Source organism: Pimephales promelas, chromosome 25, assembly GCF_988280905.1.
Source record: "Pimephales promelas chromosome 25, fPimPro1.hap1.1, whole genome shotgun sequence".
NCBI classification, from domain to species: domain Eukaryota; kingdom Metazoa; phylum Chordata; class Actinopteri; order Cypriniformes; family Leuciscidae; genus Pimephales; species Pimephales promelas.
In genome coordinates, this window is record NC_142793.1 from 4,636,890 (window position 1) to 4,660,463 (window position 23,574).

The 23,574-nt window shown below is 37.6% G+C and overlaps 1 protein-coding gene across 1 annotated transcript in view; it reads right to left on the minus strand.

Annotated features, from left to right (window-relative positions):
* Positions 1–7,591: 7,591 nt before the first annotated feature.
* The window catches only part of LOC120468187 (uncharacterized), a 147,690-nt gene continuing 131,707 nt past the window's right edge, over positions 7,592–23,574 (minus strand). The window contains exons 9-10 of the mRNA XM_089127679.1: positions 7,998–8,093; positions 7,592–7,847 (exon numbers count right to left, since the gene is read on the minus strand). Coding sequence (XP_088983805.1) covers positions 7,699–7,847; positions 7,998–8,093 — 245 coding nt within the window. The 3' untranslated portion in view covers positions 7,592–7,698. The remainder of the gene's footprint in view (positions 7,848–7,997; positions 8,094–23,574) is intronic.

The following is a 23,574-nucleotide window of genomic DNA, read 5'->3' on the forward strand; positions in this document are numbered from 1 at the left end:
ATTAAAAATGTGACATTTAGACGTTTTTTTCGCCGTGGATCGAGGCAAATGAATCCTTTTCACCTTGAAAATAATAAATGTTTTTTGCATTTTAAATAATAGACCATTTCTCGGTGATCGTCAATAAAACAAAATTCCATTTTTCTCGGTTTAATGAAAACCAATAGGTCGTGATGGTAAGTTTCAGTTTAAGTGTAAGTTTCACGTTTGAGGGGGTTTAAACCGTGACATCTACACGTTTTCAAAAGTGCACCAACGTGATTATTTCACGTCTTGTCGTGATACCGGGTTGAAGAAATGTTGTTTTGGCCACTTTGTTTGATATAATCACAACAATTTAACGTAAGCAAGAATGGGATTTGAACTCAGATCTTCTTGTTTAAAGCCCAACACTTTATCAATTGAGCCACTGAATCTGTTGAGTTCAAAGGTGTATTGAATGAATTTTTATTGACGGTTTGGTTTTATTTGTTGGAAAAATAAATATAGAAATATAATTTGACACAAGAGGACAGCATAGGTCTATTTATGGTTTTGAGTTTAAACTAAACCGTGACATCTAAACGTTTTCCAAAGTGGACCAACATGATTATTTCACGTCTTGTCGTGATACGGGTTGAGCACTGAAGTTACAGGAGTTTCGGAACTAGGTCGAGTATTTAAAAGGTTATGGTTAACACGGTTAACGTGGTTTAACGTCGATGTAATACCTTGTTTTAGCGTACCTTTTGCTTAAACGAGGAGCTGGGGGACGCCGGAAAAATAGACATTTTACTCATTAGGCTGCTTCATTAAAAACGTGACATTTAGACGTTTTCTTCGGCGTGGATCCAGGCAAATGAATCATTTTCACCTTAAAAATATTATTATTATTTATTATTTTTTTTGAATTTTAAATAATAGAACATTTATGATGGACAGATGCACTTTTATGATGGATAGATGCACTTTTATGATGGACAGATGCACTTTTATGATGGATAGATGCACTTTTATGATGGATAGATGCACTTTTATGATTGATAGATGCACTTTTATGATGGACAGATGCACTTTTATGATGGATAGATGTACTTTTATGATGGACAGATGCACTTTTATGATGGACAGATGCACTTGATGGACAGATGAACACTTATGATGGACAGATGCACTTTTATGATGGACAGATGCACTTTTATGATGGACAGATGCACTTTAATGATGGATAGATGCACTTTTATGATGGATAGATGCACTTTTATGATGGACAGATGCACTTTAATGATTGATAGATAGTTATTTCAGGTGGGGATCATCAACATTTGCTTCTTAGACATCATAAAGACTGTAAAAGTACAAAAGTTAAAAAATATCAATAGGGTCCTAAGGGCAGGAGTTCCAGTGATCCAATGTCACAATTTATTTTTCCTTTTTTTGGTGTTCATTTGAGTGTTTATGCACTATACATCATCTAATCATGACTTGATGATGAATTTAGGGTCTCAGGTTTATCTACCATAAGGGAGTGCGTCTTTTTCCATTCGTAGAGTGGGAGCATTCGTGGAATTTCCAGAGAGTTGGGGGCATCAAATTCAGGTTTCACCTCCTGTATCATGATCCCACCGGTCCAGTTCACCACACTTGAGCCATGAATGTTTGTTGTTATTTTGTTCAGATTGTCCCACTCGAGATGAAACACATTCCCTCACCAGTAGTAATAATAATAATAATGAAAGTATAATTAATTAATTATTAAGCATAACATTTTTTTTTCAACTTAACAGAAATCTGGAGAGACCATTATCTGCCAGTTAATGTGGGCTTCCATAACGCTAAATGCTCTTCACCAAGAAAGACCTTTCTAATTGTGTGTTGGTGCATGGTGTAGGCTATGTATTTGTGTAGTTAGTTTAAAAATGTATGTTAAATAAACCTCACATTACCAGTGAATCCTAATTACATGATGTGATTTTTAATTAATGCATATTTTTGAACACGTTGTATCTTAAATGTATTATTTAATTAAAATATCTATGTTATATTTTAATGTGCAACAATTGACGTTGGGAACAAGCTCAACATGTGCTCAACAATAATTTACATAGCCAGTTATGAAAAATGGAGGAGATTTATCAAATCCAAAACTAAAGGAGAAAAACAGACTGCCTATAAATGTGCTTTTTTGCTTTTTTGGATATCCAGGGTGGCAACCAATATAGCCAGAAAATACATACATGTGACAATATTTCAGGTGGGGATCATCAACATTTGCTTCTTAGACATCCTAAAGACTGTAAAAATACAAAAGTTAGAAAACATATATCAGAAGGGTCCATAGGGAAGGAGTTCCAGTGATCCAATGTCACAATTTTTTGACATTTTTTTGGTGTTTATTTGAGTGTTTATGCACTATACATCATTTAATCAAGACAGTCCTCATATCTATCAATTCCTCATGCAAAGACGAAGAGAAAATGGGGTAGATTGTGTCTGTAGGATGTATTGTTCAGATTCTATGTAGATTTAAAGTTTTCATTTTCTGCAGCCAAAAATCAAGCACGGACACAAAAGATGATACAAAAAATCACATATGGGACAAAAATTTGCGCGGGGAACATCAAAATTCATTTTCTAGACACCTTAAGGATTACAAAAAACTAGGTTAAAAAAGTATATCTTTCGGGTGCAGGTGAACCCCCCCCCTTCCTACCAGACTAAAGAGTTGGTCTGATAGTGTGAAATACTGCAGCTAGTGTCCAAACAAAGACAAAGGCCTGAGATACAACAAACGGACAGAGGCATTACGCCATGTTGTGTTCCTCAAGGTGTTGTGTTAATTGGAGTATATATAAAGAGAAAGCGGCAAGACAGTTTTGGTATTTCTGACAGGTAAATGCAATATTAAAAGCAATGATGTTTGGCGAAGGTTTGTCATTTCAGTTCAAGTATCAGATAAGTGCTGTTTGTGTGTGTGTGTGTGTGTGTGTGTTTTGTTTTCACTCATAGCCAGAAGAAACAGTTTGAGATTATAGTTTATTAAATTAAAATGGCCACAATTAACACATTCCAGTGTGATGAATTAACCAAAAGCAACATCATCTCTCTTTCAGGACTTAAAGTATTCAATATTTAAACAGACTAGCAAGAGTTAAAGGGTTAGTTCACCCAAAAATGAAAGTTCTGTCAGTATTTACTCACCCTCATGTTGTTCCAACCCCGTAAGACCTTCGTTCATCTTCGCACCACAAATTAAGATATTAAGATCACTCCTGCATACAATATTTACAATACAATAGTCCATAGACTTCTTGAGGTAACGACTTGCTGTCCTCGAAAAGTAATTAAAGACATCGTTAAAATAGTCCAAGTGACTACAGGGGCTCAATCTTAAGTTTATCAAACGACGAGAACACTTTTGTGTGCAAAAAATAACGACTTTATTTCAACTATTCATTTATTTCTCCCTCTGCGCGAGTCAGGTTACTAGTTTAATAGCGTAAGCTTCTGTTATTGTACGTAACACGCATCACACACACATGACCAGCGTCGGCCAATTGTGAGCCTACGTGTGACGTAGCTTTACGCAATCACACTACGTTAACTGACTACAGGCCCATAGAGAAGGAAGTGAATAGTTGAAATTAAGTCGTTATTTTTGTTTGTTTTTGCGCACAAAAAGTATTCTCGTCGTTTAATAAAGTTAAAATTGAGCCACTGTAGTCACTTGGACTATTTTAACGATGTCTTTAATGACTTTTCGATGCCAGCAAGTGTCATTCCCTCAAGAAGCCTATGGAGTAGTTTGCAGGAGCGATCTTAATATCTTAAATATCTTAATTCGTGTTCCGAAGATGAACGAAGGTCTTACGGGGTTGGAACAACATGAGGGTGAGTAAATACTGACAGATTTTCATTTTTGGGTGAACTAACCATTTAAGACTATTTATTTATACACAAAACTGAGTCAAAAATGCACAACACAATTTGAACAATCTATTACTGTAGCTAATGGAGCAAGATACTGTTTGAAATGCTTTTTACAGAACTATATTTTTAATTGCTCACAGTACACATTCGTGCCTTGAGAGCCACCAGGGGGCACTCCATCACATACTTTTGCCATTCCATCAAATGCTTAATTTCCCATCATCCTTTGCCCTGACTCATATTCCATTATTGATTTCACCTGTGTCTAATTAGTCTCATTTTCTCACCCTATATAAAGCCGGTTTATCAGTCACTCCTCGCTAGGTCTTGCATGTCTTGTGGTATTGCATCTGAGCCTTGTATCCATGCACAGTTTTAATGGGTGCCAGTCCTGTGTTTTTAATGTCTGCCAGTTTTGTTGTTATCATACCAGAGCCTGTTTACAAGATGGCCGCCACACCTGAGTCTCCAGCCGCCACGGTTGCCATGCCAGAGTTTCGGGTCGTTATGAATGTCGCACATGAAGGCATAAAGGTGGTTTCTAGGCGAGTGAAACTGCCATCCAGCTTGGAGGACACTGCTGATGTCGGTGCGTGCAGCCGGCGTCCCTAGAACAGTGCCATCGAGCCCACAGGCCACAGCGGTCTCAAGCCTGCCTTTGCCTGTGCTATCCATCTCAGAGGTTTGTCCTCTGTACTCCCCATCACGGCAGTGGCCATTTGGTGTGTTTGGGCTGTTCACTGCGCTTCAGTTCAAGAGTCCGCTCCAGAGTTTGAGTCCAGAGTTTGCCTCGTGACCTATGAACGTCCTGTTGCCTCGGCGCGACCGCAGAGGTAGTATCTGAACTTGCTGTTTTGTATTGATAAGATATGTGCTTCACCCTGGAGGCCTACGCGACAAGATGGTAACAGTTGGAATGTGGGATTGCCATGGGGTGTGCCATATCCCCCATCCTATTTGTTTTAGCCATCAAGGTAATTCTCAGAGGGGCCAGGCAAGTAGTCAGGGTCATCAAGCTACCATCAGGTGAAAGGCTTCCACCATTGAGGAGCTACATGGATGATGTACCAAGCATCCTTCAGACGGCTCCATGCACGACCAGGCTCCTCAAGTGCTTTGACGAGCTGCTCAAATGGGAAAGAAGTAAAAGCAAGCTGAAAAATCAAGAAGTCTTTCGATAAGGAAAGGCTTGCCGTATGCCATGATCATCTTTGTTGCCGAGGGAAGACCATTCCACGACTGAGAAGCCTGGGGAGGCCGTACACTGCACATTTATCTGACAGACAGATGGGGAAGCTAAGCAGGCAACAACTTGCAGAGGGCTTGGCAAGATGGTGTGGTGCTACCAGCACACACTATACTAACGCATGCTGTGGCCTCTAAAGTTCTGTGAAATTCCCATATCAGAAGTTAGCAGGATGGACAGCCTCGCCTATAGCTATAATCGAAAGTGGTTGGGCTTGCCCCATTGCTTTTCGGACGCAGGTCTCTTCGGCCAGAAGATGCTGGAGTAGATCAAATCCATCAGCCTAGGGTACAAGCAAGAGAAGGCATGACTTGTACTGGACCTAAACGACTCCACTTATATGGAGTGGGAAAGTCCCTATCCACACAGGCAGTAAATGGAAGGTGCAAGCTGAAGTAGAGCATGCTATCTCCAGTCTGCAACAGAGAGGTGATGGGGTTAGTCCAGACCAGTCGAGCTGGCCAAGGCTGGGGAACACCTCAGCAGCTCTGGTCTAAAGCCATGATGAAATTACCAGGTTGGACCAGGAACGCTTTCACGTAAAGGCAATATCCTAGGGCAGTCAAGGAGCCTGGACACGATGAGACCTGACTGTGACCTGGGCAGACATCTGGAGGATGCAACAGTCTAGAACTAAAGCAACCAGCTTATGCTGCGTTTACTCCATGTGTGCGTTCATGTGTTTTGAAGGAGGCGTGGCTTTGGAGACGCTCTGAATCATGGGTAAGATCTCATGCTTTCAAAGCTTGCTATTGCTAGGCTCTCCGAAAATTGCCTACACTACCTTTAAAAGCTTTTTTATGCTTAACCATGTGATCGCATTTGAATATTTTGTTGTTTCATCATGTATTTAAATATTTGTAATTACTCATTTGTAATGGATGCAATTTTGTACATTTAACCCCAACTGTCACTTGCCTGTATACGGGCAATCTAAATTTACTTCACTATATCTAGTCATGACAAACTATATATCGTTGGAAAGGTCTAAGACTCCTAAATAGATATTTTAGCGCTATTTCTTTCTTACACATTATAAACGAACAGTACATTTATGAATTTATGACAAGAGTGCGCCTCAAAAAAATCAACGTCATTACAGGAGTTTCTGACCTTTGTCACAAAAAGTCGACGCACACACTTTTAATAACTGAAACTTTGGTTTTTAGTGCTAAAAGTTCATAATAAAACATAATTAGTATTTGTCAATAAAAAAAGATAAAATTATATTTTAAAAAGTAAGGTAAGAAGTCCTCTAAAAAGTATAATATATTATATATAAATATAATTTTTTATTATTATTTTTATATCACATATTTTAGTAGTTATCATAAATTAGGTATCATTTGAAAGCTTACGAACTCAAATTCATCCTGTGAAAACTGTTTTGAAATTGGACGTTTCGTTACCATAGAAATGTTATTTTTTTATTAGGCCCCTCCCCTTTTGGGAATCATCTTTCATAATTTATCATCAAAACCTTTTCTAATCTTGAAAAAACACATATTGTCAGAAAGGTCTGAGTCTCAAGGTTATTATTTTGTGACAGAAGTGATATTTGGATAGAAATGTATTAATTTGTTATGGCAGAATCCATACAATTAAATGCAATGGAATTCAATGGCACCCGGTGGCTATTTTTGGTATAACGCCTAAACAAAATCTCATGGGAACTTCAAAATTTGTGATATGAACTTTAAATTTGGAACACAACTTGGTTAGATATATAGCTTTCATTTTATAGTAATTTTATAGTAAAAATATTTTGTAAAATATTTATTTTATATATATATATATATATATATATATATTAATTAATTATATTTGATTTACTGTATATTATAACTTCCATAACTTTTTCATACTTTAATCTTTTGAAGTGCTTTCACTGCAGTAATAATCTGCTGATTGTTTTCTTTAAAACAAGACCAAACTTATATATATATATATATATATATATATATATATATATATATTCCAAAGAATTCTTGAATTACGACCATTTAAGCTTGTATAGTATATTTTAATGTCAATATTAAAAAAGGGGGGTGACAGATAAGGGGTTAAAAAATATGTGCATTTAAAAGTTTACTTAAGTGTGTTAGGAGACTGTCATGAAAGCGAACTTGCATTTGTACACTTAAGTGACTTTTATTTTTATTAATAATATTATCGGCAAATATTTGTATTACTTCAAGTATTAAGATGTGATGTACAATGCAAGTGCACATTCAGTACAAGTGCTCTTCTTTTTTACTTAGAAGTCTTCTGAACCCTTTAAACCTTACATATATAGATAATAAAAAGTGTCCCAAACAACCTGAATGCACCCTATATATATATAATTCTCTATATATCACACCCTATCTCTCTTTCTCTCTCTATATATAGATATATAAAAGCATATAAGTTTAATGACATAAGGGTGAGTAAATGATGACAGCAAAACTATTTTCCTTTAAACAGTGACATTGTCTTATTTTATTCAATACTATAAGAGGTCATATCAAATACTGAGCAGTGGTTAACGCGGGATGTGTGTATCAGGATGAGGATGAGCGGTTTAAGGGAGTGGGCTCTAGTTGACGGCCGGACGCCTCTGCATTGCTGTTCCTGTTACTATGAGAGCGAGACAGGAGGGCAGACAGCTGTGTGTAGCACTGGACCCGCCTCCCCCTCGACAAGCTGCCCGCTGAGTGGAGGAAAACAGCTGTCAATCACCTCAAACAACCAACAGCACTACAGTGTTGACAAAATATACTAAAATGATTTTGTTAGTCATTGTTATAAACACAAATCTGCAAATGTGATACATTGAATAGAAACTAAAACTTTTAAGTACCGGAGTGAGATCTGTGTTCTGTAAAAAGATCCTTGCTGCCATTCCAGTAATGAGCTGCCATCTTCCCATGGTAGTCCCTGATATTGACTTTGGCGTCTGCAAGAGAGAAAAAGCTGTTTCTGATCATACAGCAACACTATCAAAATAAACTTGGTGTTATTAATAACTCTTTTCACACCATGTCAGCGTGATACCTGTTACACTGTGCTGCACTTCCATAAATATACAAACACACACAGACACACACAGACATTAAAGACATAACGGCTCCTTTAAAGGGACAGTTCACACACAAAACTAAATTAAATTTCAGCCTGGTCCTCACATAAAGCGATCACATGGCGTCAAAAGACATCCCAGACAGCAGTAATAGTGTCGGCATCCACACGTACCGGATGTGGGCCGGATCTGGGCTAACATTATGTTGCTATCTATGATATGAACTACTTTTATGCTTTTCTAACCCGTTCTCTTGCGCTTTTGACCATATTTCAACATCCGACGTGTTAGGTTTAACTTTAAAGGGTTAGTTCACCCAAAAATGAAAATTCTGTCAGTATTTACTCACCCTCATGTTGTTCCAACCCCGTAAGACCTTCGTTCATCTTCGGAACACAAATTAAGATATTTAAGATATTAAGATCGCTCCTGCATACAGTCCATAGGCTTCTTGAGGGACTGGCTCTTGCTGTCCTCGAAAAGTCATTAAAGTTAGATGACGGCCAAAGATAGCGTCATTTAACTGACGTTAAAGGGTGCCTTAAAACGTCGGATGTTGACGTATGGTCAAAAGCGTCACTTAGATGACGTCTTGGGATGAGAATTTGTTGTTTTTTTCTAGTTAGTTATGCTGAAAAGCCCCCAATTAAATTACAAAAAAGGAACAAAACGTCCTGAAAATAATTTGGTAATGTCTAGTTCAAACACTACCGGATTTTAAGCCCAATTTGCAAGTTAACGAGCTGGCCGTCAGGTCGGGCTAGCCTGGTTAACGCCAGACCACGTATCCTTGAGAATGAGACGTGGTCTGGAAACCACATGTTAATTTTCTCGTATTTGAGGCGTGGTTTACGAATGCCCGGAGCCGTATTATTGGGTGCTACGAATGTCTATCAAATGCGCCTGTACGTAGCTCATAGCTAATCGGTTCAATGATACCACATGACGTTTGTAGAGCGACAGAAAATTAGACGAGGAAGAAGATGATGGGTCAGAGATTTAGGAGATTTATGTGTACACAAAGGCTGTATCAAAAGGTAACTTCGTATCCGCTGCCAAGATGGATCCATAGATATAAACAAACTGCTTCGGTGTGTCGCATATACGCCGTCATCGTCTTGCTGCTCCCTCCCCGCTCTGTGATTGGTTCCCTATCTCAGGCGGAAATTTGGTTCATGGCGTCCAGGCTGCCTAGCAGCGTGAATAAAATCAGGTAGCATCGCCAATCTTTATGTGTGAAATACTAAACAATGCATCAAAAACGCTCTCGCTGACGCCAGACAAATATAGCATACTAAATATCTGGAGCTAACTCTCCTGTAGCACAGACAGTCCATACTGCCCGCGCGTTATCCATTCTTTCACCCATATTCAGTTTTTTTCGGGGTTGTAAATAGATCATTGAGCTTTGCTGCTTTTTTTTTTTGCACCGCCAATTTTGTCCCGGCGTCCATTTTTATATAGACAAGTCCTATTTTGCGTAATTTCCCATTCCACTTCTTGTGTGTGTTTTCGGGACAAAACATGGTTTGGGGACCGGATAGAGTCGTTGGGTGAGTTGTTGTCAACTCGTGTAGTGTGCAACACCATGTTGCAGATCATTCACGTAGTGTGAACACCACACAACTTCAAGACTCCAGAGCAAGTCATGTAGTCTAAACAGCACAGCCAGTGTTGCGAAAGTTCACTTTCTACATGAACTAGTTCAAAGTTCAGTTCACACATTTTAAAATGAACTAGTTCAGTTGAAGAGTTCAGATGCAAAAGCCTCTAAATGCCATTTGAAATTTTCTTCAAGAATGTTAATTTTTATCAAGCTTGTATATTTAAGTTCAGTAATTTCACTTAAACGTACAGTATGCGATTTTTGGCCACCAGGGGTCACTCGTTTAAAATAATAACAAAAGACGTACTTTGATGACGTCGGGAAAGAGCGTGGGCTCACGGGAGTTGCTGTCGCTGTCAATGACAACCAGCTCAGCTCATGACATCATCGTTTCACAAAATATACGGATATACGGCATCTCTCTGTAGATTTAGCTTGTCAAGAAGCTTTAAATGCAACCCCAATGTTTACCTGTGTCATGCTTCTCCTGTCCCAAACCCTTCTCGGGTCATATTTTTCACCCGTACGTTTGAGCTTTACTGAGCTGGCTGTAGCAGCAGAACGTGCAGGCAAAGCGTAATCGTGGTCCATAACAACAATACAGACGAATATAAATATTTATATTACGCTCCTTCAATGAATGACCTATTTTAGAACATTTTTCATATATAGGGCGCACCGGATTATAAGGCACATAAGATACTGCAGTCAAACGTTTGACTGGGTTTGCGTTATGCATCCACTATGGTGCTAAAGGCTAAAGAGAATGTAGTGAGTGCGTGGCGCCGGAGGTGAGGCGTTTATTTAGTAAGCATGAGCGCGCTGAAGCGGGCACGTACATTCGCAGCCTGACTCATAATGAGTATTCAATGTGCGAGGCTCGCTAACAGCAACAGTTGGCTGATTTGAATGAGACGACACGGTTACTGTGAACGGGGAGCGCTTTATGCGTGAGCAGCACCGGGGAAACGCTCGTGAGCGGGCACGTGATTTACACACATAAAAATGCGTACTACTTTTTTTTCTTCGTCATTTTCTTTGCTTTATTGGCGGTAGTCCAGTGTTCCCCTTTGTGTTTGGCGTTTCGCCGGGTTCCGCAAGGAAGTTAGAGAAAATAGAGGAGTCAAAGGTTATATGACGCCATACACGGGCGACAAAACGGAAATAAAGAAACGTCCCGTGTCTTCGAATTAAACTATAAGTTTCTCCGAGCGCGCTGAAGCGCTCTTAGAGGCTTTTGCATCTGAACTCTTCAGTTCTTTTTTTCCATATGTTGCGAGCTTTTTTTTTTATTAGGCTATTATTGCCACAGCCCATATACGACTTTCGGCAACACGCGCGGTCGCGACCGTTGGCGACTGGACGGGTCGTGTCTGATGACGCGACAAAGTTGAGAAATGTTTTACTTTATGCAAATGAAGAGCGATTTTCGCGAGCGACAACCAATAGGAGTGAAGTCAGTGGAGGGCGTCACTCTTCAGTGCTGAGTCTGACCGAGGCAAGTTGAACGAGAAACTCATTTTAGCCAACAGAAACATCAGAATCAGAAACTTATAATTTATAATATATCTCTGTGTACATACTGTACAGTGGTGTTCACCGTACTGAATGGTTTCGGGAACCCAGATAGACCGGTATGGCCTATCTGATGGCAAAGAGCACTCACTGTTTCTCGTTCATCTTTAATATCATGCATTTTATTTTACTGATTCCATTTATATTTAGACTTTTCCTTCCAAAATATTTAGCGGCAATAAAACTTATTTGTTGTCTAACATAGAGTAACATCCGTGAATGTCACTCACAAACATTACTAAGCAACCAGAAGTGGGGAACGCCCTCCAGCGCAGCCACTGGCGACAAAGTTGCGTGTAGTGTGAACGTAGCTTTAAACTGAGAGAGCGTGCGTTCACAGACACCAGAATGAACGAGTTCACAATAACGTTCATCAGGCAGTAATACAGTACGTTCAGTTCACGTTCGCCCAAAATATGAACGCGTTCAGGCACAACACCGAGCACAGCAATCTGCCGCAACGCATTCTCACCCCAAGGCGTCACCTTTGACCATGCTTCAATATTTCAATACGGCGTCATCTAAGTGACGCTAAAGGAAAGCGTCAGTTAGAGGACGCGGTTAGGTTTAGGTGTGGGGTGGGGGTAGAGTACACGCGATCCTAGGGCGTCATCTAACTGACGCTAAAGGGCGCCTAAAGCGTCAGATATTGAAGCATGTCCAAATGCTTCCCAAGGCGTCAGTTAAGTGACGCCTTGGGGGTGAGAATGGGCTGTCTGCCGACGTTTTAAGTCGTGTAGTATGAACTAGGCATACGAATAGCTTTCTGTTGGTCAACATGACGACCAAATTGTTTCAAAATCTGTCAACCGCATATGACATCCCCAGATTGCGTAGATCGACGTGAAATTACTGGATTTAGGCCACAAAATAAAAAGTAAAAAACTAAATTAAAAATGCTGAACAACAGTGAATGTGACCAAACTGTATATCACACCATGTTGGCTAGATGAGAACTGGCCCTTCAAGCCTGGTTTCTCTCAGGGGCTGAAAGAGTTTGGGTTCCTTGCCACTGTCGCCTCTGGATTGCTCAATTGAGGATTAAACATAAAAAAAGTGAAATTATTGATTTCACTGCACTGACACTACCGGCCAAGAGCAAAACTTGAACAATGATGAGCCACTTTATAGCCTCTTTGACTTCATTATTGACAACAACATTGTTATTGAACTGAACCGAATCAACATTAAACTGAGTTCAAGCGGAAATTGTCTTGTGTAAAACTGCTTATAACTGAATTTTAACTTGTCTCAAATTTTATTAAGTTTTTGAAGCATTGATCCACCCATGCACATTTTGGGATATCACATCAAAAATTCTAGATGAAAACACAGAAAAAAAAGTTTGTGCTTTAGACGATATACATTTTTTTTGCTCGATAAGACGATAGATGTCGATAGAAACACATTTATCAAATAAATCCCTCGATACGCAAGAGAAAAAAAAAAAAAAACATGCACCCCAGCAGAGGACATGATTGGATAACTGGACTAACCAGCGGACCAATCGCATTGCAGCATCTTAAATGTTGGGCCAAAATCTGTCATCAGAGTCGTTTGTTTTAGTTCCCTCCAGAAGCGTCACACACGACTGCGTTCACAAACACCAGCATGCGAAAACGAGAACATGAGCGTGTTTCGTCTGACGCTCTGAGATGCAAGTATTTATGATTTGGGAAAAGACAGCCACAGTGGCTTCCCAGATAGCAGAAACATTGGACATACAGATAGTTTTCACCAATTTCCAAGGAAGGGATGGTTTTGTTTTCTTGAACACATTCGCAACTTCGGATGGAAACTCAGCTAATGACTGTTAATTCCCTGTTTATTACTGTGAAGCTGCTTTGAAAAAAAAAATCTCTATTGTATAAAGCGCTATAGAAATAAAGCTGACTTGACTGAAATGCTGTTGTCTCACTGTCAATACTGAAGCTATAAATAAAATATGACTATGTTTTCCTTCTCTCTAACTCATGGCACACAAACACACTCATTAATGGCTTTTGCTAACACATAAACAGAGGTGTGAGTTAGTGAGTGGGAGGTCAAGGTTAGGGTCCTACTGCTTAAAAATAACAAATGCACCGTCATCTCGAGAGTCGTTAAAAATAATACGGGCATCCACTCTCGTTTCAATCAACTCATCCCCTCTCTTTCTCTGTGATAATCACTCCGGCCTTGTAGCAGCCATATGGACTCGGCTGGTCTGGGGCCTGTTGGAATACCGCTGTGGTTAATTAGAGGCTGAATACTGAATCCCTGCTTGCCTGGACACACTGAGTGGCCTTTAGAGCAGCTCGGGGCCTCCAGGGATTCGGACAGAAATGGGTTGGGTAATTATATGAGATAACAGTGAAAAGAAGAGGTGAGGATTGTGCATTTGAAAGGAGGCGAGGCAACATAAAGAGAGGGAAAGCGAGAATAGGGCAGAAATGGGGCGATAGCGGTAAAGGTCAACACCTCTTATTTTTATGTAGAGTGTCAACAGCCTGTTATGCCTTTTTTAAAATGGAGGCGCTTTTCATAAATAACATATTCTATGGCTAAAAGAGTCAGCTTTAGAGATCAGTGCTTTGCCTGACAAATGAATGACAAGTTTCTTTGACCGGCTCTTAGTCGTCTTAGCTTTGCATATTTGGCACGTCTTTGAAATCAAATGGTTATTAGGCTTTTTGACTCTAATATAATGATTATATTTACTATAATAGATTATACAATTATAAAATGTACTATCTGGCCCATATTTCACTCCAAACTAAAGTAAAAATAACAAAATTATTTGTATATAACTACTGGTGGTGTTTGAGGAGAGATTGTAAAGTGCTTTGCTGTACATTAGCACATATGGAAAGCGACGTGCTATATATAAATAAAGCCTGGGACCATTAAGATTATTTCTTTATTTATTTAGTTATGTATTTCATTTGTAATTAAGCATAAATTATCATGACTCTAATGCAAGCTAAATATATAAATAATATAATAAATTAATAATTACAATTATTTTACTTATCTGTAATCCACAATTAAAATAATATTGTGGTAGTGAGAATGAGATTTTTTGTTCTGAAATAAATTGATGAAAATTGAGGCAGGGGATTTAAATGTGCTTAAACATCATGAAAAAACAATGCAATGCAAAAATAATAAAATGAAATGAATCTTAAAACAGGCTTCATTTTTGTGCAATGTAAATGATAATTGTGTGCATATGTAAATGATAATTAAGCAATAATTACTACCTAATTGTACATTATACAGCTGACCATACATTATCCCGCTTATTACATGGTTCATTAGGAAATAAATTAATTAATGGACATGAAATATTGATTTGAGTGTAAATTGTTTGAATTATTGGGGACAAAGGTGTGTGAAGGTGTGAGGTGATGTAAGGGCTGTTATTTTAGTATTATTAAGATAAAAATGATCATTAAAAAATGTCATAACTGAGCGAATGACACTTAATGACAGCTGTCACAAACATGCATAAAGCTTCCCTCATATGTCATGATTATGAAGGTGTCATGTCAGTCTTATGCACACCCCTTCAAGTAAAGTGTTACCGATAGTTGTCACGTACTGCTGGTCAGTAAACACGATGAAGGAGATTCACTAAAGAAATCTGTCTTTTAAATTCAGAATAACTCGGGAGAATACAGGAACAAGGGTGATTAAACACTAACCAAAATGTGTTACTACGTCACATTAACAAAAACCAGTCCAGAGAACTGGGAACTTGAACTATGAGGGAGATCATTAACAGAACTGAGAACAGGTGCACCAACCCGATCTCACGACCAAGTCGTACGAATTCGACGAATGATTAAAAAGTGGCTAATTCGTAACAATTCATACGACCTCACTCGTACGAATTAATACGATTTTGCTAAATCGTACATATTTTACGAATTGGCCAATTCGTATGAATTCCTACGAATGACCTACCCCTTACCCCGCCCCTAAACCTAACCATCACGTGGGTTTAGACAAATCGTATGAACTAGTACGAGTGAGGTCGTACGAATTAGTACGAATTAGCCACTTTTTAATCATGCGTCGAATTCGTACGAATTGGTCGTGAGATAGTGTTGGGTACACTGTAAAAAAATATTGATGGTTTAACTTAAAAAAGTAAGTAACCTGGTTGCCTTAAAATTTTAAGTTCATTGAACTGGAAAAAGTGAGTTAATACAATGAAGGAGATTAATTTAACCATCAGAAACTCAAAATTATATGTTATCTGAACTAAATAAATTATTTAAGTTGATTTGACAAAAGAAAAAATGTTGTGATTACTACACTGTAAAAAAATATTGTTGGTTTAACTTAAAAAAAAAAAAGTAAGTAACCTGGGTTGCCTTAAAATTTTAAGTTGATTGAACTGGAAAAAGTGAGTTAATACAATGAAGGAGATTAATTTAATCATCAGAAACTCAAAATAATAAGTTATCTATCTCAACTAAATAAATTATTATAAAGTTGATTTGACAAAAGAAATTATGGTGTGATAACAAATCTTGAAAATATTTTTTACAGTGTGAAGTACTAAACAGAAACCATGGAAACATGATTAAACAAACAAAAATCAGGGAAAACCAAACTGAGCGACCGTTATAATCATGTGTGGAGTAGCGCATTTATAACAGAAATGGCCAGAAATGACTTTTAGTTTTTAAATTTTGGAGAAATAAGCTCAATATAATGTAATGTATTTATTATAAAAAATCTATTTAGCCCAGCTGACAGATGATGTAATCAACGGCGCCGAGAGACGATCGAGTAGTGTCCGAAAGCGTTGTTTCTATTATGCTGGTGACCTACTATATAGTGCTCTACTCCCTAGGGGGTAGGGAGTAGTGGTTTGAGTTGAGTTCTCGGACACAGCATTTGAATACGATACTGTTATCATCTCAAAAACAAAAACGTGAATATGTGCTAACGGTGGCGTTATTCAGGTGTTCGGTCTATCGCTGTGTTTCTTTACCAAGTGACATCGCCCTCTACTGGCCTGGCCTGACTAACGCTTTTAGTCGTTTTCGCGGATTCGTGTGATTAGGCGTCGTTTTGACAACGTCGTATTCTATACGCGAAACTTGCAGAGGAAAAACTTTTCTGTTTTTTGTACAATGTCGTTGTGAAACGTATCCTAAAACATAATTTAAGTAAACCGAATCAAAGCATAATCCTTGCCAGTACTATTATACTATAATAGTAGTGTTGTGTCATTTTTATATATTTAATTTTTTAAGTTAACTTACAAACCATGTATGAGAGACATAAAACTACATAAAACTTACCACGTCTAGTACAATTATGTGGTTTTGTTTTATTAATACAGTGTATACTTTTTTCTTGATTTACCCTGAAAGAATGGAAGTGAAATGTGACAACATGCCCCATAGGTGGAGTACATTGTACCATGTCTGATCTAATCAAAAATATATACAAGTCAAACCAAAATATTTTCTTAATAAAATACAATTTTTAACTTTTTCCATATAAAATAATGGCATTTTTCAATAATTAAAAATATACAAATTTTTGAGTTTGACAACAAACACACCGAAAAACACAGCTGTACAGCATAGTTCAAAACAAAATAATAATTAATCATTTCTGAACATAGACTTTCAGTCTTTATTTACATGTTACTCCTGTTTTATCAATAGAATTCATAAAAGTATAGAATATAATAGGATATTTATAATAGGGGCACATTGTAATGCAGTCTGACAACATGCCCCAACTGCACAACTAGTGTCTTCTGCTAGTTAGCGAACTATATCAACTGTTAAACAACAGATTGGAGATTAAAATAATATCAGATTTGTCTAATTTTAAATAAACACAAAAAATAGAGATGAAAAATTAACTTAAGTAAGAGTAAGAGTAAGTACATTAATTTTGCTCAGCATGTTCAGTGATATCTTACAAAGATTTCATAATTTTGGCGCAATTTTTTCTATATATAGTGTTGAAATGGCAAGTAGTAAATACATCAAGTTTCGTCATGCTAGCGTGGAAGTATTTAAAACAAGTGTGTTACAACTAGCCTGTGTTACGCTCCCCTACAAAAAAACAATGAATTACATTTTTTTTTTTTTTTTTTGATTTTCAAAAAAAATACTGAGATATACATTGGACATTCCTTGGCAGTGTTTGTAAAGTTCCCCCAGTGCGATTGTAAGGTGTTAGACTCTAACCAGACCGCGCTGGATTGTGGTTTTACAGGAATCTTGGCCGACTTTAATGAGCTCCGGCCTGCCCAACACTAAACCTATACATATATCAGATCTATCAACTCTCTGACCCCCAATGTCAATGCTATTAAATTATATATCAGCTCTTAAAGCCGTACACCATGTTCACCATTACAGATGCTGGACGATCTTCACATCAACTATTCTGTCAGCTCAAACTCTGACGACTCTTATCCACACGTGCAGCTCCACAGTGCCTAAACATCAGCTTCCGCCATGAATTGATAACAATAAACTAATAAAACTGCAGTTTCAATAAAGAGCGGGACATTAACTGTGATTTTCAACAATCCAGTCAGGAATCTGTCTGAAGCAGCGGCGAGCTGTTTAACCGAGTTATATGATTATGGTTGTGTCTGGAGAAATTCTATGTGCTTTAATAGAGTTACGCGGGGGTCTTAAGCTGTGCGCCGCTAAGAGAGGCTTATGTTTCCAGGCGCAAAGCAGTAATCCTATAACTGTGTTCAACTATATTGCTTAAGGCACTGCAAGCAGTCAGTCTGTAACTACGTTAAACTATCTACAGTTCCCTAACCACTCGCACAGATCTCGCTGTGATAAGATAAAGCATTATTCACCCGGAGTGCTATAGAAATCATTAGTGAGATAGAGATGCTGCTTTCAACACTTCAGATGACTTCAAACCGCTGAAACAAACACACAATCTGGTCCTATTTTTTGTGCAATGGTAATATCATGGTGGGTGTTTCATATGTGCACTTTTGGGTAATTTTCCTGGGGTTTTGTGTAATTTTAGGAAGACATATTTGAACTATGGGTTTGGGAATCTTGCATGCCTTCATCATTTATTTTTCTAAAGCATTTTATATCGGTTTCATGTTTTTTACGCTTGTCCTAGACATCATCATTTAAAAAAAAAAGTAAATAAATAAAATAATTACAATTAATTTAATGGATTAATAAAACTGATATTCTATTATTCAGTTGTGGTGTCATTTTGTACCACCATTTGATTTAACTTTACCTAATTCAATTTAATTATTTGAAAAAAATGATATTCATTATATTCAGTGTAATAAACAATTATTATAATCATCATCATCGTCATCATCACTTAATCGTGGTGTAATTTTGTACCATGTTGATTTTATGGTTTTAATTTAATTATTCTTTTTTAAATGTGGTATTCTATGAAAGATTATTATTATTCACAAATTTTGAGAATCACTTCTTTTTTTTTTTTTTTACCATGAACAATAATATTTAGGTTTTATGAAAGGTTACAGAGGATACCCATCTTTGCAAGATCACGAGTCGGCCGTACTATTCCCAGTATAAGAAATCAAATACAATCGAGATGTTGAATTTACTTGTAATAATAAAATGAAATATTATTGAAATAAGCATATGGTGATGATACTCAATAACTCTCTGAGCACACTGAAAAAAAATGGAGATTTATTTGAAAAAAGCTAGGCATCTTTTTTTCACTCAGAAAATGCTAATAAATTTACAGAGATTTGCCAAGTAAAGATCTAATCATATTTATCAGTAGCTTTAATTAGAAATCTTTAAGTTAAATTTACTAGGAATATGGAATTAAGAAATTTCCTTTGCATTACATTTCGCTAAAACAATAATTTTGATTTTATTAGTCATTAGTAGTATGTGCTTAACTTAGATCATCTACGTAATTTATATTACATCATGACAGATGTTAAGCATCATGTGAATGCAAAGACCTCAATATTTGGTAGACAATACACAATGGCGGTAACATTTGATGGGTCGTTTTTGTGTTTGAACGTGTGATTTTGAGCAAAAAAATTTACTCGAAATGTCACAAAATGGCAAGTTACTAATACTGACAACAAAAATCAATGATAAAACAGTGTAAATACAGCTGGAAACCACTGAAAAATGAACCTCATTAATAATTCAAGGTTCAGTGCATGATGGGAACCCCCGTATCAGAAAAGTTGAGTAATTTTGACTTAATTTTATTGAGTTGATATTTACACGTTCATTTCTACTCGCTTGAATTAAGCACTGATATGGAATTTACTTTGTTTTTTCAATTCTTGCCTGAACTAACTTTTTCATGTAAATTGCATTGTTTTTTTTTTCAGTAGTATTTACTTCACCAAAAAAAAAAAAAAAAAAAAAATTTTTTTACAGAACACATTGAACTGTCGCAGTGAATTGATGGATTATCTTTGTTTATCCACACTACTTTTAAGGTTTGCAGATCAGCATTAATTGAATATGTCTGGTCATCCACTTCGGTTAGTTTAGCTCTTTATGCTGCTTGATATGGCAAACATCTGCCTTCTTTTATTCTAAGTCTTTCCCTACAGCAGCGGATGAATCTGAAATCTCGCATATTCACAGAAAATAGATTAATTCCGTTGCAAAATATAGTGGATTAACTTAGATGAAGAGTCAGTGGACTGCATCATATAAAGTTGATGACAGAGAACTGTCCCTTTAAATAAGCTGTTTCTGTGAAAAACATTATATACCATGCTTAAAGAGTAAAACGCTGTAGTGTTCAAGTCTGTTCGAGTGAGGTTTTGTCTGTTCTCGAAACATGTCTGTCTGGACTGCTGTCATTGTGTCTTCAATATCCATGACAATCATGTCAGTCTGGGAAAAGCTTCTCTGCTGCATTGACATTCACAAAACCTGTGATATATATATATATATACACTTTTATTTTTTTGCCAGGAGTCTTTATCTCCAGGCCATCAAATCTGTCTAACTTCACACTTGTAAATCAGTGCGTGTCAATGGCGGATCTGTTCTTGCTGACAGCTTGGAAAAATAACGCAACTCTTAAAAAAGGATAAAATAGAGCAATAAATAGAAAAACACTTTCCATATCTTTTGTTGTTGATGTCACGTCAAAGGTTTGATCCAGTCAAACTTAAATCTGTCACTTGGGGAAAGGCAGATGGATCAATGACAAATGAGTTTGTGATAAAGAAACAAATTAATTGGACTGTTCAAGATTAAAAATTGGGGGGAAAAATCATTTTATAATTTAGTTTACAATGCATGTGCCAAATTCTGAAATTTACTCCTTATTTATTGCCGTTAGACATGATTTAGAGAAACGTTCATACAAATTTTGCTCATTCTTTATATTAGATGTCTTACTTCCATAATTAATAATAATAATTGTTAGGTATGATGTGCTTGTGTTGATGTTGTATTGCAGAGCACCTGTGCTGCTATTGAGGTGTGATAGGCAAGGTTAGGACAGGTTTAACGCTGGGTAAATGAAGTCTAAACAATTATACAGTTAATTATAGATGTAATTACAGAAATTAATTACAGCTGTAAGTTATAATGTAATAAGTACAGTGTAAAAGCCTGTGTACACAATATTCATTTTGCGTCTGCAATGTAAAATGTAATGTAGACAATATATAAAGTGGGATCCTAATTGTCATGGTGTGTAACTATCAATCAAATAACTATCTATGAATCAGAACAGAGTAAGGCGACCATTTGAGCTTAAACCTTTTTTTTTTAAATGATCGATCATTTCGCTTGATAAGACCCTTATTCATCGTCTGGAATCGTTTAAAGCCCTTTGAACAGTTTGCACTGAAACTGTCTTTTGGACCTTGAACCGTTTGGTTCCCATTGAAGTCCATTATATGGAGAAAAATCCTGGAATGTTTTCATCAAAAACCTTAATTTCTTTTCGACTGAGGAAAGAATGACATGGATATCTTGGATGACATGGGGGTGAGTAAATTATCAGCAAAGGTTTTTTTAAAAGCGAACTACTCCTTTAAATAGTTTCATTTCCGTTAAAGCTGTTTCTTGTTGCTTTAGTGACATTAATGACAGAGACAGCAGTAGGAATATTGTGTGTGTACTGTCACTTTAAGACTGAATGCAATACTGAAAAAAATGACAAACATCATGGATTCTTTCTTAACTATGACATAAACGAGAGAATATTAGCCGAGAAGGGTATTTAGACGAGTTTTTAAACATAATTTTGTGTGCATGTCATGTGTACGTTCAAGGACAAGGAAATGCTAACGCTATCTGAAACTTTCCTCTTTCTCGCACGCGCGCGCTCTCTTTGTGTGCGCGCAGCTCTCGTTACAGATTACGCGCGAGTCCTGATTTTCACCTCTTCTTCTACGTTCAAATTGTTTGAATGTGTAAATTAGCAAGACAAAACAAGTCGAAATGATAAACTTTCACTCTATGATGTTTAAAGGATAATTCCAGTATTTAAAGGTTCTCTAAGCGATGTGGGGCCAAAACATTTTTTGTCACATACATCAAACGTCTCCTCACTATCGGCTAGCTGCCTGTCCCCTAAACACACTGTAAAAAAACGCGGTCTCTGTAGACACCACAGGCTCCAAAAACAGCAACAAAAACAATCATGTCTCACCCGGACCACGAAACCTAACAAACAGTGTTACAGCCAATCACTGGCAAGAAGTATTTGAGGGTGGGTCTGGGGGGTTAGTGCGCGTGCACATGAAGGGGGTGTGTGTGTGTGAAGGAGAGAGAAGCATCAGAGGGAAGTTTGAAAAATGGCCGAAACACGACCAAAGAGACGTCGTTCTGAGGAACAAATTAAAAAGAAGAAGGAGTCGGATAAAGAACGTGCGAAGTTCCGAATTTACATCGGTAGCAAAGCTTTTGAACGATGGCGAGAACTCAGGTGGGTAACGTTAAATTGTTTTTTTTCTTCTAAATTGACGCATATGTTCGCCAAACCCACACAAGGATATAATTAGCTAGAAATGCACGTTCACAATTATTTCAGGAAGGACGGAAGGGAGGGGGAGGAGATGAGATGCGGAGGAGGGAGGGTCTAGCTAACCTCCGATTTGTTTGAAAATATTCCGAACGTCAACACCCAGGATCGCTCAGAGAACCTTTAACACCTTGAGTCTATTTTGTAGTTTGTTTTGAATGAATATCAAATGTTTTGAATAAAAACAAATATATCGGCACAATGTATGCTTTCAATCCGTGTTGTTTGCTATGTGGAACTATTTTGTCAGATACCTCACAACCACGTATAAACTTCCGCTCGATATTTGAGTCTGAAGCGTTAGCACACTCCCGACCACTTGATGGCGACAACCAGGACGCTGTACGGAGCACGGTGTCTAGCGCACCGTAAAAAAGTCCGGGAGCACAGTTGCTCTGCTCACGCTAGCCTTCTGAGAGACGGAGAACCGAGCGAAAAGACTACAACCAAATGTAAACAGACCCCTTTCATTTTCCGGTAGCTAGCGCAGTAATATCAACGAGCACTGAGTCCTCCAGCAGACATCAATGCGATTTTAAAAAATGACAAATAAAACACGTCAGAAACGGTATTTCGCTATGCTACTTGTTTCAGAACATCAACGAACTCCACCAACCACTCTGTGAGTTGCACAGTTTTAAAAATGAACGTTAAGGGTTGTTTTAAGGACATGTTTGTGCATGCCCATAGACACCCAGTCGAACGCTGTCACGGGCGATTCTAAAAAAGTCAAAAAGTCGAGACAGGACCCATTGTCAAAATTTCTAAGTCCACCACTCTATTTCATTCAAAACAAACTACAAAATAGACTCAAGGTGTTAAATACCGGAATTATCCTTTAAATTTAGCAGTTAATCAGAGAATCGCATGCGTGATGAACCGTGGGGCAGCTGGTCCCTACGAATCAACTGTGATCCGTTGCACCTCTAATAATGTATAGGCATTTCATCACCCCAAATTACATGGTAAAAATTCATGTTCACACCTTAAACTAACCGTACCAGAGTTCGTTTGTGACCATGCCGAGGCCACCTCTTCAGCTGGGTCTCGGTGCGGTTGTTTGGTCCACACTCGAGTGTGATTGCTGTGTTCACACCTGCCCAAAAGATCCACACTAAGGACGAAATGACATTGAGTTCGATTCAATCGAAACCAAAC